Source organism: Panulirus ornatus, chromosome 13, assembly GCF_036320965.1.
Source record: "Panulirus ornatus isolate Po-2019 chromosome 13, ASM3632096v1, whole genome shotgun sequence".
NCBI classification, from domain to species: Eukaryota; Metazoa; Arthropoda; class Malacostraca; order Decapoda; family Palinuridae; genus Panulirus; species Panulirus ornatus.
This window is the reverse complement of record NC_092236.1, coordinates 47,604,226-47,620,610: the sequence shown is the minus strand read 5'-3', so window position 1 is coordinate 47,620,610 and position 16,385 is coordinate 47,604,226. Positions and strand designations below refer to the sequence as shown.

General features: G+C 42.1%; 1 protein-coding gene across 3 annotated transcripts in view; it reads right to left on the bottom strand.

Moving 5' to 3' along the window:
• LOC139752842 (uncharacterized) overlaps positions 1–16,385 on the bottom strand; it is a 134,266-nt gene that overhangs the window by 15,440 nt on the left and 102,441 nt on the right. For all 3 annotated transcript variants that reach the window (XM_071668796.1, XM_071668795.1, XM_071668797.1), the window contains exon 8: positions 12,599–12,769. In XM_071668796.1, coding sequence (XP_071524897.1) covers positions 12,599–12,769 — 171 coding nt within the window. The remainder of the gene's footprint in view (positions 1–12,598; positions 12,770–16,385) is intronic.

Sequence of the window (16,385 nt, the reverse complement as noted above, 5' to 3'; positions counted from 1 at the left end):
GGGTTATAGTGCTGGGTGATTTGAATGCAAAGGTGAGTAATGTGGGAGTTGAGGGAATAATTGGTGTACATGGGGTGTTCAGTGTTGTACATGGAAATGATGAAGAGCTTGTAGATTTATGTGCAGAAAAAGGACTGGTGATTGGGAATACCTGGTTTAAAGAGATATACATAAATACGTATGTAAGTAGGAGAGACGGCAAGAGAGCGTTATTGGATTACGTGTTAATTGATAGGCACGCAAAAGAGAGACTTTTGGATGTTAATGTGCCGAGAGGTGCAACTGGAGGGATGTCTGATCATTATCTTGTGGAGGCGAAGGTGAAGATTTGTAGAGGTTTTCAGAAAAGAAGAGAGAATGTTGGGGTGAAGAGAGTGGTGAGAGTAAGTGAACTTGGGAAGGAGACTTGTGTGAGTAAGTACCAGGAGAGACTGAGTACAGAATGGAAAAAGGTGAGAAGAAAGGAGGTAAGGGGAGTGGGGGAGGAATGGGATGTATTTAGGGAAGCAGTATTGGCTTGTGCAAAAGATGCTTGTGGCATGAGAAGCGTGGGAGGTGGGCAGATTAGAAAGGGTTGTGAGTGGAGGGATGAAGAAGTAAGATTATTAGTGAAAAAGAAAAGAGAGGCATTTGGATGAGTTTTGCTGGGAAATAATGCAAATGAGTGGGAGATGTATAAAAGAAAGGCAGGAGGTCAAGAGAAAGGTGCAAGAGGCAAAAAAAGAGGGCAAATGAGAGTTGGGGTGAGAGAGTATCAATAGATTTTAGGGAGAATAAGATGATGTTTTGGAAGAGGTAAACAAAGTGCGTAAGACAAGGGAACAAATGGGAACATCAGTGAAGGGGGCTAATGGGGAGGTGATAACAAGTAGTGGTGATGTGAGAAGGAGATGGAGTGAGTATTTTGAAGGTTTGTTGAACGTGTTTGATAATAGAGTGGCAGATATAGGGTGTTTTGGTCAAGGTGGCGTGGAAAGTGAGAGGGTTAGGGAGAATGATTTGGTAAACAGAAAAGAGGTAGTAAAAGCTTTGCGGAAGATGAAAGCCAGCAAGGCAGCGGGATGGTATTGCAGTGGAATTTATTAAAAAAGGGGGTGACTGTATTGTTGACTGGACGGTAAGGTTATTTAATGTATGTATGACTCATGGGGAGGTGCCTGAGGACTGGCGGAAAGCTTGCATAGTGCCATTATACAAAGGCAAAGGGGATAAGAGTGAGTGCTCAAATTACAGAGGTGTAAGTTTGTTCAGTATTCCTGGGAAATTATATGGGAGGGTATTGATTGAAAGGGTGAAGGCTTGTACAGTGCACCAGATTGGGGAAGAGCAGTGTGGTTTTAGAAGTGATAGAGGATGTGTAGATCAGGTGTTTCCTTTGAAAAATGTATGTGAGAAATACTTAGAAAAGCAAATGGATTTGTATGTAGCATTTATGGATCTGGAGAAGGCATATGATAAGAGTTGATGCAGATGCTCTGTGGAAGGTAATAAGAATATATGGTGTGGGAGGTAAGTTGTTAGAAGCAGTGAAAAGTTTTTCTCAAGGATGTAAGGCATGTGTATGTGTAGGAAGAGAGGAAAATGATTGGTTCTCAGTGAATGTTGGTTTGCGGCACGGGTGCGTGATGTCTCCAAAGTTGTTTAATTTGTTTATGATGGGGTTGTTAGGGAGGTGAATGCAAGAGTTTTGGAAACAGGTGCAAGTATGCAGACTGTTGTGGATGAAAGAGCTTGGGAAGTGAGTCAGTTGTTGTTTGCTGATGATACAGCATTGGTGGCTGATTCGGGTGAGAAACTGCAGAAGCTGGTGACTGAGTTTGGTAAAGTGTGTATAAGAAAGCTGAGAGTAAATGTGAATAAGAGCAAGGTTATTAGGTACAGTTGGGTTGAGGGACAAGTTAATTGGGAGGTAAGTTTGAATGGAGAAAAACTGGAGGATGGAACCATGGAAGCGGAAATGAATCACAGGGTGGGGGAGGGGGCGAAAGTTCTGGGAGCGTTGGAAAATGTGTGGAAGTCGAGAACATTAACTTGGAAAGCAAAAATGGGTATGTTTGAAGGAATAGGGGTTCCAACAATGTTATATGGTTGCGAGGCATGGGCTATAGATAGAATTGTGCAGAGGAGGGTGGATGTGCTGGAAATGAGATGTTTGAGGACAGTATGTGGTGTGAGGTGGTTTGATCGAGTAAGTAATGAAAGGGTGAGAGAGATGTGTGGTAATGAAACTGTGGTTGAGAGAGCGGAAGAGGGTGTTTTGAAATGGTTTGGTCACATGGAGAGAATGAGTGAGGAAAGATTGACAAAGCGGATATATGTGTCAGAGGTGGAGGGAACGAGAAGTGGGAGACCAAATTGGAGGTGGAAAGATGGAGTGAAAAAGATTTTGAGTGATCGGGGCCTGAACATGCAGGAGGGTGAAAGGTGTACAAGAAATAGAGTGAATTGGAATGATGTGGTATACTGGGGTCGATGTGCTGTCAATAGATTGAACCAGGGCATGTGAAGCGCCTGGGGTAAACCATGGAAAGTTTTCTGGGGCCTGGATGTGGAAAGGGAGCTGTGGTTTCGGTGCATAATACATGACAGCTAGAGACTAAGAGTGAATGAATGTGGCCTTTGTTGTCTTTTCCTAGTGCTACCTCGTGCACATGAGGGGGAGAGGGTTTTCATTTCATGTGTGGTGGGGTGGCGATGGTAATGAATAAGGGCAGACAGTATGAATTATGTACATGTGTGTATATATGTATATGGCTGTGTGTGTACATATATGTATATGTGGTGTGTGTGTAGACGTGTATGTATATACATGTGTATGTTTTGGGCCATTCTTTCATCTGTTTCCTTGCGCTACCTCGCTAACGCGGGAGACATCGAAAAAGTATAATATGCATATATCTATATATCTATATATATATATATATATATATATATATATATATATATATTCTTTTTCTTTTAAACTATTCGCCATTTCCCGCGTTAGCGAGGTAGCATTAAGAACAGAGGACTGGGCCTTTTTTGGAATATCCTCACCTGACCCCCTCTGTTCCTTCTTTTGGAGAAAAAAAAAAAAAAAAAAAAAAAAAAAAAAAAAAAAAAACGAGAGGGGAGGACGTCCAGCCCCCCGCTCCCTCCCCTTTTAGTCGCCTTCTACGACACGCAGGGAATACGTGGGAAGTATTCTTAATCCCCTATCCCCAGGGATATATATATATATATATATATATATATATATATATATATATATATATATATATATATATATATATATTTTTTTTTTATTATACTTTGTCGCTGTCTCCCGCGTTTGTGAGGTAGCGCAAGGAAACAGACGAAAGAAATGGCCCAACCCCCCCCCATACACATGTATATACATACGTCCACACACGCAAATATACATACCTACACAGCTTTCCATGGTTTACCCCAGTCGCTTCACATGCCTTGATTCAATCCACTGACAGCACGTCAACCCCGGTATACCACATCGCTCCAATTCACTCTATTCCTTGCCCTCCTTTCACCCTCCTGCATGTTCAGGCCCCGATCACACAAAATCTTTTTCACTCCATCTTTCCATCTCCAATTTGGTCTCCCACTTCTCCTCGTTCCCTCCACCTCCGACACATATATCCTCTTGGTCAATCTTTCCTCACTCATTCTCTCCATGTGCCCAAACCACTTCAAAACACCCTCTTCTGCTCTCTCAACCACGCTCTTTTTATTTCCACACATCTCTCTTACCCTTACGTTACTCACTCGATCAAACCACCTCACACCACACATTGTCCTCAAACATCTCATTTCCAGCACATCCATCCTCCTGCGCACAACTCTATCCATAGCCCACGCCTTGCAACCATACAACATTGTTGGAACCACTATTCCTTCAAACATACCCATTTTTGCTTTCCGAGATAATGTTCTCGACTTCCACACATTCTTCAAGGCCCCCAGAATTTTCGCCCCCTCCCCCACCCTATGATCCACTTCCGCTTCCATGGTTCCATCCGCTGCCAGATCCACTCCCAGATATCTAAAACACTTCACTTCCTCCAGTTTTTCTCCATTCAAACTCACCTCCCAATTGACTTGACCCTCAACCCTACTGTACCTAATAACCTTGCTCTTATTCACATTTACTCTTAACTTTCTTCTTCCACACACTTTACCAAACTCAGTCACCAGCTTCAGCAGTTTCTCGCATGAATCAGCCACCAGCGCTGTATCATCAGCGAACAACAACTGACTCACTTCCCAAGCTCTCTCATCCCCAACAGACTTCATACTTGCCCCTCTTTCCAAAACTCTTGCATTTACCTCCCTAACAACCCCATCCATAAACAAATTAAACAACCATGGAGACATCACACACCCCTGCTGCAAACCTACATTCACTGAGAACCAATCACTTTCCTCTTTTCCTACACGTACACATGCCTTACATCCTCGATAAAAACTTTTCACTGCTTCTAACAACTTTCCTCCCACACCATATATTCTTAATACCTTCCACAGAGCATCTCTATCAACTCTATCATATGCCTTCTCCAGATCCATAAATGCTACATACAAATCCATTTGCTTTTCTAAGTATTTCTCACATACATTCTTCAAAGCAAACACCTGATCCACACATCCTCTACCACTTCTGAAACCACACTGCTCTTCCCCAATCTGATGCTCTGTACATGCCTTCACCCTCTCAATCAATACCCTCCCATATAATTTACCAGGAATACTCAACAAACTTATACCTCTGTAATTTGAGCACTCACTCAAATATATATATATATATATATATATATATATATATATATATATATATATATATATATATATATATATATATATAAGTAAGAGTTTTGGAAAGAGGGGCAAGTATGAAGTCTGTTGGGGATGAGAGAGCTTGGGAAGTGAGTCAGTTGTTGTTCGCTGATGATACAGCGCTGGTGGCTGATTCATGTGAGAAACTGCAGAAGCTGGTGACTGAGTTTGGTAAAGTGTGTGAAAGAAGAAAGTTAAGAGTAAATGTGAATAAGAGCAAGGTTATTAGGTACAGTAGGGTTGAGGGTCAAGTCAATTGGGAGGTGAGTTTGAATGGAGAAAAACAGGAGGAAGTGAAGTGTTTTAGATATCTGGGAGTGGATCTGGCAGCAGATGGAACCATGGAAGCGGAAGTGGATCATAGGGTGGGGGAGGGGGCGAAAATTCTGGGAGCCTTGAAGAATGTGTGGAAGTCGAGAACATTATCTCGGAAAGCAAAAATGGGTATGTTTGAAGGAATAGTGGTTCCAACAATGTTGTATGGTTGCGAGGTGTGGGCTATGGATAGAGTTGTGTGCAGGAGGATGGATGTGCTGGAAATGAGATGTTTGAGGACAATGTGTGGTGTGAGGTGGTTTGATCGAGTAAGTAACGTAAGGGTAAGAGAGATGTGTGGAAATAAAAAGAGCGTGGTTGAGAGAGCAGAAGAGGGTGTTTTGAAATGGTTTGGGCACATGGAGAGAATGAGTGAGGAAATATTGACCAAGAGGATATATGTGTCGGAGGTGGAGGGAACGAGGAGAAGAGGGAGACCAAATTGGAGGTGGAAAGATGGAGTGAAAAATATTTTGTGTGATCGGGGCCTGAACATGCATGAGGGTGAAAGGAGGGCAAGGAATAGAGTGAATTGGAGCGATGTGGTATACCGGGGTTGACGTGATGTCAGTGGATTGAATCGGGGCATGTGAAGCGTCTGGGGTAAACCATGGAAAGCTGTGTAGGTATGTATATTTTGCGTGTGTGGACGTATGTATATACATGTGTATCGGGGTGGGTTGGGCCATTTCTTTCGTCTGTTTCCTTGCACTACCTCGCAAACGCGGGAGACAGTGACAAAGTAAAAAAAAAAAAAAAAAAAAAAAAAAAAATAAGTAAGATTATTAGTGAAAGAGAAGAGAGAGGCATTTGGACGATTTTTGCAGGGAAAAAATGCAATTGAGTGGGAGATGTATAAAAGAAAGAGACAGGAGGTCAAGAAAAAGGTGGAAGAGGTGAAAAAGAGGGCAAATAAGAGTTGGGGTGAGAGAGTATCATTAAATTTTAGGGAGAATAAAAAGATGTTCTGGAAGGAGGTAAATAAAGTGCGTAAGAATAGGGAGCAAATGGGAACTTCAGAGAAGGGCGCAAATGGGGAGGTGATAACAAGTAGTGGTGATGTGAGAAGGAGATGGAGTGAGTATTTTGAAGGTTTGTTGAATGTGTTTGATGATAGAGTGGCAGATATAGGGTGTTTTGGTCGAGGTGGTGTGCAAAGTGAGAGGGTTAGGGAAAATGATTTGGTAAACAGAGAAGAGGTAGTAAAAGCTTTGCGGAAGATGAAAGCCGGCAAGGCAGCAGGTTTGGATGGTATTGCAGTGGAATTTATTAAAAAAGTGGGTGACTGTATTGTTGACTGGTTGGTAAGGTTATTTAATGTATGTATGACTCATGGTGAGGTGCCTGAGGATTGGCGGAATGCGTGCATAGTGCCATTGTACAGAGGCAAAGGGGATAAGAGTGAGTGCTCAAATTACAGAGGTATAAGTTTGTTGAGTATTCCTGGTAAATTATATGGGAGGGTATTGATTGAGAGGGTGAAGGCATGTACAGAGCATCAGATTGGGGAAGAGCAGTGTGGTTTCAGAAGTGGTAGAGGATGTGTGGATCAGGTGTTTGCTTTGAAGAATGTATGTGAGAAATACTTAGAAAAGCAAATAGATTTGTATGTAGCATTTATGGATCTGGAGAAGGCATATGATAGAGTTGATAGAGATGCTCTGTGGAAGGTATTAAGAGTATATGGTGTGGGAGGCAAGTTGTTAGAAGCAGTGAAAAGTTTTTATCGAGGATGTAAGGCATGTGTACGTGTAGGAAGAGAGGAAAGTGATTGGTTCTCAGTGAATGTAGGTTTGCGGCAGGGGTGTGTGATGTCTCCATGGTTGTTTAATTTGTTTATGGATGGGGTTGCTAGGGAGGTGAATGCAAGAGTTTTGGAAAGGGGGGCAAGTATGCAGTCTGTTGTGGATGAGAGAGCTTGGGAAGTGAGTCAGTTGTTGTTCGCTGATGATACAGCGCTGGAGGCTGATTCATGTGAGAAACTGCAGAAGCTGGTGACTGAGTTTGGTAAAGTGTGTGAAAGAAGAAAGTTAAGAGTAAATGTGAATAAGAGCAAGGTTATTAGGTAAAGTAGGGTTGAGGGTCAAGTCAATTGGGAGGTAAGTTAGAAAGGAGAAAAACTGGAGAAAGTAAAGTGTTTTAGATATCTGGGAGTGGATCCGGCAGCGGATGGAACCATGGAAGCGGAAGTGAATCATAGGGTGGGGGAGGGGGCGAAAATCCTGGGAGCCTTGAAGAATGTGTGGAAGTCGAGAACATTATCTTGGAAAGCAAAAATGGGTATGTTTGAAGGAATAGTGGTTCTAACAATGTTGTATGGTTGCGAGGCGTGGGCTATGGATAGAGTTGTGCGCAGGAGGGTGGATGTGCTGGAAATGAGATGTTTGAGGACAATGTGTGGTGTGAGGTGGTTTGATCGAGTAAGTAATGTAAGGGTGAGAGAGATGTGTGGAAATAAAAAGAGTGTGGTTGAGAGAGCAGAAGAGGGTGTTTTGAAATGGTTTTGGCACATGGAGAGAATGAGTGAGGAAAGATTGACCAAGAGGATATATGTGTCGGAGGTGGAGGGAACGAGAAGTGGGAGACCAAATTGGAGGTGGAAAGATGGAGTGAAAAGATTTTGTGTGATCGGGGCCTGAACATGCAGGAGGGTGAAAGGAGGGCAAGGAATAGAGTGAATTGGATCGATGTGGTATACCGGGGTTGACGTGCTGTCAGTGGATTGAATCAGGGCATGTGAAGTGTCTGAGGTAAACCATGGAAAGTTGTGTGGGGCCCGGATGTGGAAAGGGAGCTGTGGTTTCGGGCATTATTGCATGACAGCTAGAGACTGAGTGTGAACGAATGGGGCCTTTGTTGTCTTTTCCTAGTGCTACCTCGCACACATGAGGAGGGAGGGGGATGGTATTCCATGTGTGGCGAGGTGGCGATTGAATGAATAAAGGCAGACAGTGTGAATTGTGTGCATGGGTATATATGTATGTGTCTGTGTGTGTATATATATGTGTACATTGAGATGTATAGGTATGTATATTTGCGTGTGTGGATGTGTATGTGTATACATTGTGTATAGGGGTGGGTTGGGCCATTTCTTTCGTCTGTTTCCTTGCGCTACCTCGCAAACGCGGGAGACAGCGACAAAGCAAAATAAAAAATAATAATATATATATATATAGGGTTATAGTGATGGGTGATTTGAATGCAAAGGTGAGTAATGTGGCAGTTGAGGGAATAATTGGTATACATGGGGTGTTCAGTGTTGTAAATGGAAATGGTGAAGAGCTTGTAGATTTATGTGCTGAAAAAGGACTGGTGATTGGGAATACCTGGTTTAAAAAGCAAGATATACATAATTATACGTATGTAAGTAGGAGAGATGGCCAGGGAGCGTTATTGGATTATGTGTTAATTGACAGGCGCGCGAAAGAGAGACTTTTGGATGTAAATGTGCTGAGAGGTGCAACTGGAGGGATGTCTGATCATTATCTTGTGGAGGGTAAGGTGAAGATTTGTATGGGTTTTCAGAAATGAAGAGTGAATGCTGGGGTGAAGAGGGTGGTGAGAGTAAGTGAGCTTGGGAAGGAGACTTGTGTGAGGAAGTACCAGGAGAGACTGAGTACAAAATGGAAAAAGGTGAGAACAATGGAAGTAAGGGGAATGGGGGAGGAATGGGATGTATTTACGGAATCAGTGATGGATTGCGCAAAAGATGCTTGTGGCATGAGAAGCATGGAAGGTGGGTTGATTAGAAAGGGTAGTGAGTGGTGGGATGAAGAAGTAAGATTATTAGTGAAAGAGAAGAGAGAGGCATTTGGACAATTTTTGCAGGGAAAAAATGCAATTGAGTGGGAGATGTGTAAAAGAAAGAGACAGGAGGTCAAGAAAAAGGTGCAAAAAGTGAAAAAGAGGGCAAATGAGAGTTGGGGTGAGAGAGTATCATTAAATTTTATGGAGAATAAAAAGATGTTCTGAAAGGAGGTAAATAAAGTGCGTAAGACAAGGGAGCAAATGGGAACTTCAGTGAAGGGCGCAAATGGGGAGGTAATAACAAGTAGTGGTGATGTGAGAAGGAGATGGAGTGAGTATTTTGAAGGTTTGTTGAATGTGTTTGATGATAGAGTGGCAGATATAGGGTGTTTTGGTCGAGGTGGTGTGCAAAGTGAGAGGGTTAGGGAAAATGATTTGGTAAACTTAAGAGAAGAGGTAGTAAAAGCTTTGCGGAAGATGAAAGCTGGCAAGGCAGCAGGTTTGGATGGTATTGCAGTGGAATTTATTAAAAAAGGGGGTGACTGTATTACTGACTGGTTGGTAAGGTAATTTAATGTATGTATAACTCATGGTGAGGTGCCTGAGGATTGGTGGAATGCGTGCATAGTGCCATTGTACAAAGGCAAAGGGGATAAGAGTGAGTGCTCAAATTACAGAGGTATAAGTTTGTTGAGTATTCCTGGTAAATTATATGGGAGGGTATTGATTGAAAGGGTGAAGGCATGTACAGAGCATCAGACTGGGGAAGAGCAGTGTGGTTTCAGAAGTGGTAGATGATGTGTGGATCAGGTGTTTGCTTTGAAGAATGTATGTGAGAATTACTTAGAAAAGCAAATGGATTTGTATGTAGCATTTATGGATCTGGAGAAGGCATATGATAGAGTTGATAGAGATGCTCTGTGGAAGGTATTAAGAATATATGGTGTGGGAGGCAAGTTGTTAGAAGTAGTGAAAAGTTCTTATTGAGGATGTAAGGCATGTGTACGTGTGGGAAGAGAGGAAAGTGATTGGTTCTCAGTGAATGTAGGTTTGCGGCAGGGGTGTGTGATGTCTCCATGGTTGTTTAATTTGTTTATGGATGGGGTTGTTAGGGAGGTGAATGCAAGAGTTTTGGAAAGAGGGGCAAGTATGAAGTCTGTTGTGGATGAGAGAGCTTGGGAAGTGAGTCAGTTGTTGTTCGCTGATGATACAGCGCTGGTGGCTGATTCATGTGAGAAACTGCAGAAGCTGGTGACTGAGTTTGGTAAAGTGTGTGAAAGAAGAAAGTTAAGAGTAAATGTGAATAAGAGCAAGGTTATTAGGTACAGTAGGGTTGAGGGTCAAGTCAATTGGGAGGTAAGTTTGAATGGAGAAAAACTGGAGGAAGTAAAGTGTTTTAGATATCTGGGAGTGGATCTGGCAGGGGATGGAACCATGGAAGCGGAAGTGGATCATAGGGTGGGGGAGGGGGCGAAAATTCTGGGAGCCTTGAAGAATGTGTGGAAGTCGAGAACATTATCTCGGAAAGCAAAAATGGGTATGTTTGAAGGAATAGTGGTTCCAACAATGTTGTATGGTTGCGAGGCGTGGGCTATGGATAGAGTTGTGCGCAGGAGGATGGATGTGCTGGAAATGAGATGTTTGAGGACAATGTGTGGTGTGAGGTGGTTTGATCGAGTAAGTAACGTAAGGGTAAGAGAGATGTGTGGAAATAAAAAGAGCGTGGTTGAGAGAGCAGAAGAGGGTGTTTTGAAATGGTTTGGGCACATGGAGAGAATGAGTGAGGAAAGATTGACCAAGAGGATATATGTGTCAGAGGTGGAGGGAACGAGGAGAAGTGGGAGACCAAATTGGAGGTGGAAAGATGGAGTGAAAAAGATTTTGTGTGATCGGGGCCTGAACCTGCAGGAGGGTGAAAGGAGGGCAAGGAATAGAGTGAATTGGATCGATGTGGTATACCGGGGTTGACGTGCTGTCAGTGGATTGAATCAGGGCATGAGAAGCGTCTGGGGTAAACCATGGAAAGCTGTGTAGGTATGTATATTTGCGTGTGTGGACGTATGTATATACATGTGTATGGGGGTGGGTTGGGCCATTTCTTTCGTCTGTTTCGTTGCGCTACCTCGCAAACGCGGGAGACAAAAAAAAAAAAAAAAAATGGGTATCATTTTGCAACTGTCATGATGCCCACCGTTACATGGAGAGCTGAAAACAACCTTGTAAGTAAGCAGCCAGTATTCACGTGCCCAAACATTTCCCCTACTTCGATATTATTAATCATATCCTCATTTGTAGTTAGAACTGCATCTACTATATTCTCATCATAAGTAGGTATCAGTCTATCTAAATATTTATACCTCTGACAACTGTTCACAATTGGAACTCTCTCAAGCAATACAGTCTTCATAACTAGTGAGTTCTAGTGCTGGGTAGGTTTCTCAACTAATTCAATTAGGGCACTACGAAACGAATTTAGTTAAGAGTCCATGCCCAAAGCTACTATAAAGGGATTCTTCTCATTTAGAAACCACTAAGTTAAAATCTCCTACGAAGATAGAATCTTGTAAATTACATATTTCTGCTATTTGATAATAAAATCTCTCATCTATCTCTGGTGTTTGTGAAGGGGTCTATAAACTAGTCGTACTGTCATTCTCTTATGTAGTTTATCTTTAATTTCCACAAAAATGAAGTCGACATTCTCAATGGCTACAAAATATTTTACTACGGGATTCAAACAAGTTTAAAAAAAGAGCAAGATACCACTATGTACTTTGTTTCTCCTACCCCTATCAATGAGGAAATCTTCATTGCTGATATCTAACCAAGAATCAGAAATGTCAATCATATGATAAATTTCTTCTAACACTGTTGTCTCTAACTCTGAGATTTGATTTCATACACTCTTGAGTATTAACATGAAATATTTTTAGATGAAACTGAGACCTATTTCAAGGTGTACTTATGGGGGAGGTGGCAACAAATATGGTACCAGAATTATGATGGCTAAGTCACGGGAAGAGCTAAAAGCTTTAAATTTGCCCACCTTTGAAGAGAGAAGAGTCAGGCATATGTGATCACAACTTTTTAAGTCAATAAATCAGATCAACCATGTGGACAGTGAACAGATCTTTGAGAGATGTAGGGATAGAGCAACCACAGGATATAACATGAAGTTAAGCAAGAAGCTTGTTTTTTCAATGGCTCGAGGCTTTGAAAAAAAGTAATGAAGTCCTATAGCATGAGAGTGGTGTATGGATGGAAGAGAATGAATGAGGATATGGTTATTGCAGAGAGTGCACAAAAGTTTTAGAAGTTTTATGATATCAGAGAACATTCACAAGATGGGGCCCCTTAAGTGTAAAACAACCTCCCCATACAGAAAAAATAGGTAATTACATACATGATATCAAGAGCATACAGCATGAATGAAACATGTTACTAAAATCCTGAGCCAGGCTAATGGGATCCAAGTGTATAATATCATCAACATGACACACTTTCCTTCCCTGAATTAATCAGGAGATTACACAAACATAATCCATGCTAATGTCCAAAACTTCACATTTACACAGTACAAAACAGAAACCACAACAGAACAGCAAAAGCTGCAAAAGTGAAGAGACACATTGGAAGCAGCATCAAAGGATTTCAGAGAAATGAAACCAGTATAAGATAACAAAGGTACCAAGAGATATATGCTTACCACTCATGCTGAGTCCAGGTGATCAGGGCCAATGCTGTGTACTGAAGAGAGCGCAAAAATGCCTGAATGAAATTTTGTCGCACCTCACTGCTGCATGAGCTGAGGCGATCATAATCATGGAGGAAGCGCTTCACTAGTGGCGCTGCTCCACGGACAGGCTCAAGTAGACTCCTGTCAATATAAAGTTATATTATCTAAAGGTACAGTATTTCAAACATCATAGTCTTTTCTTTGTAATAATTCTATGAAGTGCACAAAACCAACATGCCAACTTACTGACCCCTAAACTAAGAAATCCCCAAACTTTATTTGATGTTGAAATTTCTCTCCTTCCACACAGTTGCTCCTTTTGTACAAAGGATTGATCCATTATTGTATGGAGTACTGCTCTCAAATCTACAGTGGTTCTAGCTCTTCATCTTTACTTGGTAGAGTCGAGTTGAATGCAGTCCAACATTTCAACTCTTCCAGGATAACTTCGAAACTTGACTCACTTGTTCTATGCTGTAATGTTGGTTCCTTTTCCCTCTTCTATAGATATTACTTTGATTTTTGCCCCTGAGACCCGCCTGCTTGTGTGCCCCTTCTATTAGCTATACCAAGCAATACTTGGCAAGCTGTTACATCACATGTTTACTGTGTGGCTGTTAGCAACTCAAGTGTGAGTAATTTTTATAAATGTTTCTTTCCCTACACCTCAAAACTTTGGAACCCTATACCCTCTCATATCTTTCACAATAACTATGATCTGGCTATTTTTAAAAGACATGTTTTTCATTTCCTCCAGCATTCATAAATACTTTTCTTTTTCTCTTCTTTTTTCCTTAAATCAAGCTCTTTACATCTCAATTATGACCTGGCCTTGATTTGGATTTTTGTCCATATCCGGTATCTCCATTAAAAAGAAAAAAGAATGGGGATTTATCATAAAAAAAATTAAATATCTTAGCAATCAATCGAGCAAATATTAAGAAAAGTTAAAAAAAACAGAAAGCAAGCAAACTTACCTTATGTGATGCTATTAAGACATTAACATTTTGTTCAGTAAATATGAAATGGCTTTATTATTGCTGCTTACTGAACACATTATGTTTTCACCTACGCTTATCTATATACTTACTGAACACATTATGTTTTCACCTACGCTTATCTATATATATATATTATTTTTTTTTTTCATTATACTTTGTCGCTGTCTCCCGTGTTTGCGAGGTAGCGCAAGGAAACAGACGAAAGAAATGGCCCAACCCCCCCCATACACATGTATATACATAGGTCCACACACGCAAATATACATACCTACACAGCTTTCCATGGTTTACCCCAGTCGCTTCACATGCATTGATTCAATCCACTGACAGCACGTCAACCCCGGTATACCACATCGCTCCAATTCACTCTATTCCTTGCCCTCCTTTCACCCTCCTGCATGTTCAGGCCCCGATCACACAAAATCTTTTTCACTCCATCTTTCCACCTCCAATTTGGTCTCCCTCTTCTCCTCGTTCCCTCCACCTCCGACACATATATCCTCTTGGTCAATCTTTCCTCACTCATTCTCTCCATGTGCCCAAACCACTTCAAAACACCCTCTTCTGCTCTCTCAACCACGCTCTTTTTATTTCCACACATCTCTCTTACCCTTACGTTACTCACTCGATCAAACCACCTCACACCACACATTGTCCTCAAACATCTCATTTCCAGCACATCCATCCTCCTGCGCACAACTCTATCCATAGCCCACGCCTCGCAACCATACAACATTGTTGGAACCACTATTCCTTCAAACATACCCATTTTTGCTTTCCGAGATAATGTTCTCCACTTCCACACATTCTTCAAGGCCCCCAGAATTTTCGCCCCCTCCCCCACCCTATGATCCACTTCCGCTTCCATGGTTCCATCCGCTGCCAGATCCACTCCCAGATATCTAAAACACTTCACTTCCTCCAGTTTTTCTCCATTCAAACTCACCTCCCAATTGACTTGACCCTCAACCCTACTGTACCTAATAACCTTGCTCTTATTCACATTTACTCTTAACTTTCTTCTTCCACACACTTTACCAAACTCAGTCACCAGCTTCTGCAGTTTCTCACATGAATCAGCCACCAGCGCTGTATCATCAGCGAACAACAACTGACTCACTTCCCAAGCTCTCTCATCCCCAACAGACTTCATACTTGCCCCTCTTTCCAAAACTCTTGTATTTACCTCCCTAACAACCCCATCCATAAACAAATTAAACAGCCATGGAGACATCACACACCCCTGCCGCAAACCTACATTCACTGAGAACCAATCACTTTCCTCTCTTCCTACACGTACACATGCCTTACATCCTCGATAAAAACTTTTCACTGCTTCTAACAACTTTCCTCCCACACCATATATTCTTAATACCTTCCACAGAGCATCTCTATCAACTCTATCATATGCCTTCTCCAGATCCATAAATGCTACATACAAATCCATTTGCTTTTCTAAGTATTTCTCACATACATTCTTCAAAGCAAACACCTGATCCACACATCCTCTACCACTTCTGAAACCACACTGCTCTTCCCCAATATATATATACTCTTAACTTTCTTCTTTCACACACTTTACCAAACTCAGTCACCAGCTTCTGCAGTTTCTCACATGAATCAGCCACCAGCGCTGTATCATCAGCGAACAACAACTGACTCACTTCCCAAGCTCTCTCATCCCCAACAGACTTCATACTTGCCCCTCTTTCCAAAACTCTTGCATTCACCTCCCTAACAACCCCATCCATAAACAAATTAAACAACCATGGAGACATCACACACCCCTGCCGCAAACCTACATTCACTGAGAACCAATAAGAGCAAGGTTATTAGGTACAGTAGGGTTGAGGGTCAATTCAATTGGGAGGTGAGTTTGAATGGAGAAAAACTGGAGGAAGTGAAGTGTTTTAGATATCTGGGAGTGGATCTGGCAGCGGATGGAACCATGGAAGCGGAAGTGGATCATAGGGTGGGGGAGGGGGCGAAAATTCTGGGGGCCTTGAAGAATGTGTGGAAGTCGAGAACATTATCTCGGAAAGCAAAAATGGGTATGTTTGAAGGAATAGTGGTTCCAACAATGCTGTATGGTTGCGAGGCGTGGGCTATGGATAGAGTTGTGCGCAGGAGGATGGATGTGCTGGAAATGAGATGTTTGAGGACAATGTGTGGTGTGAGGTGGTTTGATCGAGTAAGTAACGTAAGGGTAAGAGAGATGTGTGGAAATAAAAAGAGCGTGGTTGAGAGAGCAGAAGAGGGTGTTTTGAAATGGTTTGGTCACATGGAGAGAATGAGTGAGGAAAGATTGACCAAGAGGATATATGTGTCGGAGGTGGAGGGAACGAGGAGAAGAGGGAGACCAAATTGGAGGTGGAAAGGTGGAGTGAAAAAGATTTTGTGTGATCGGGGCCTGAACATGCAGGAGGGTGAAAGGAGGGCAAAGAATAGAGTGAATTGGAGCGATGTGGTATACCGGGGTTGACGTGCTGTCAGTGGATTGAATCAAGGCATGTGTATGGGGGTGGGTTGGGCCATTTCTTTCGTCTGTTTCCTTGCGCTACCTCGCAAACGCGGGAGACAGCGACAAAGCAAAAAAAAAAAAAAAAAAATATTTATATATTTTTTTTGCTTTGTCGCTGTCTCCCGTGTTTGCGAGGTAGCGCAATGAAACAGACGAAAGAAATGGCCCAACCCACCCCCATACACATGTCTATACATACATCCACACATGCAAATATACATACCTACACAGCTTT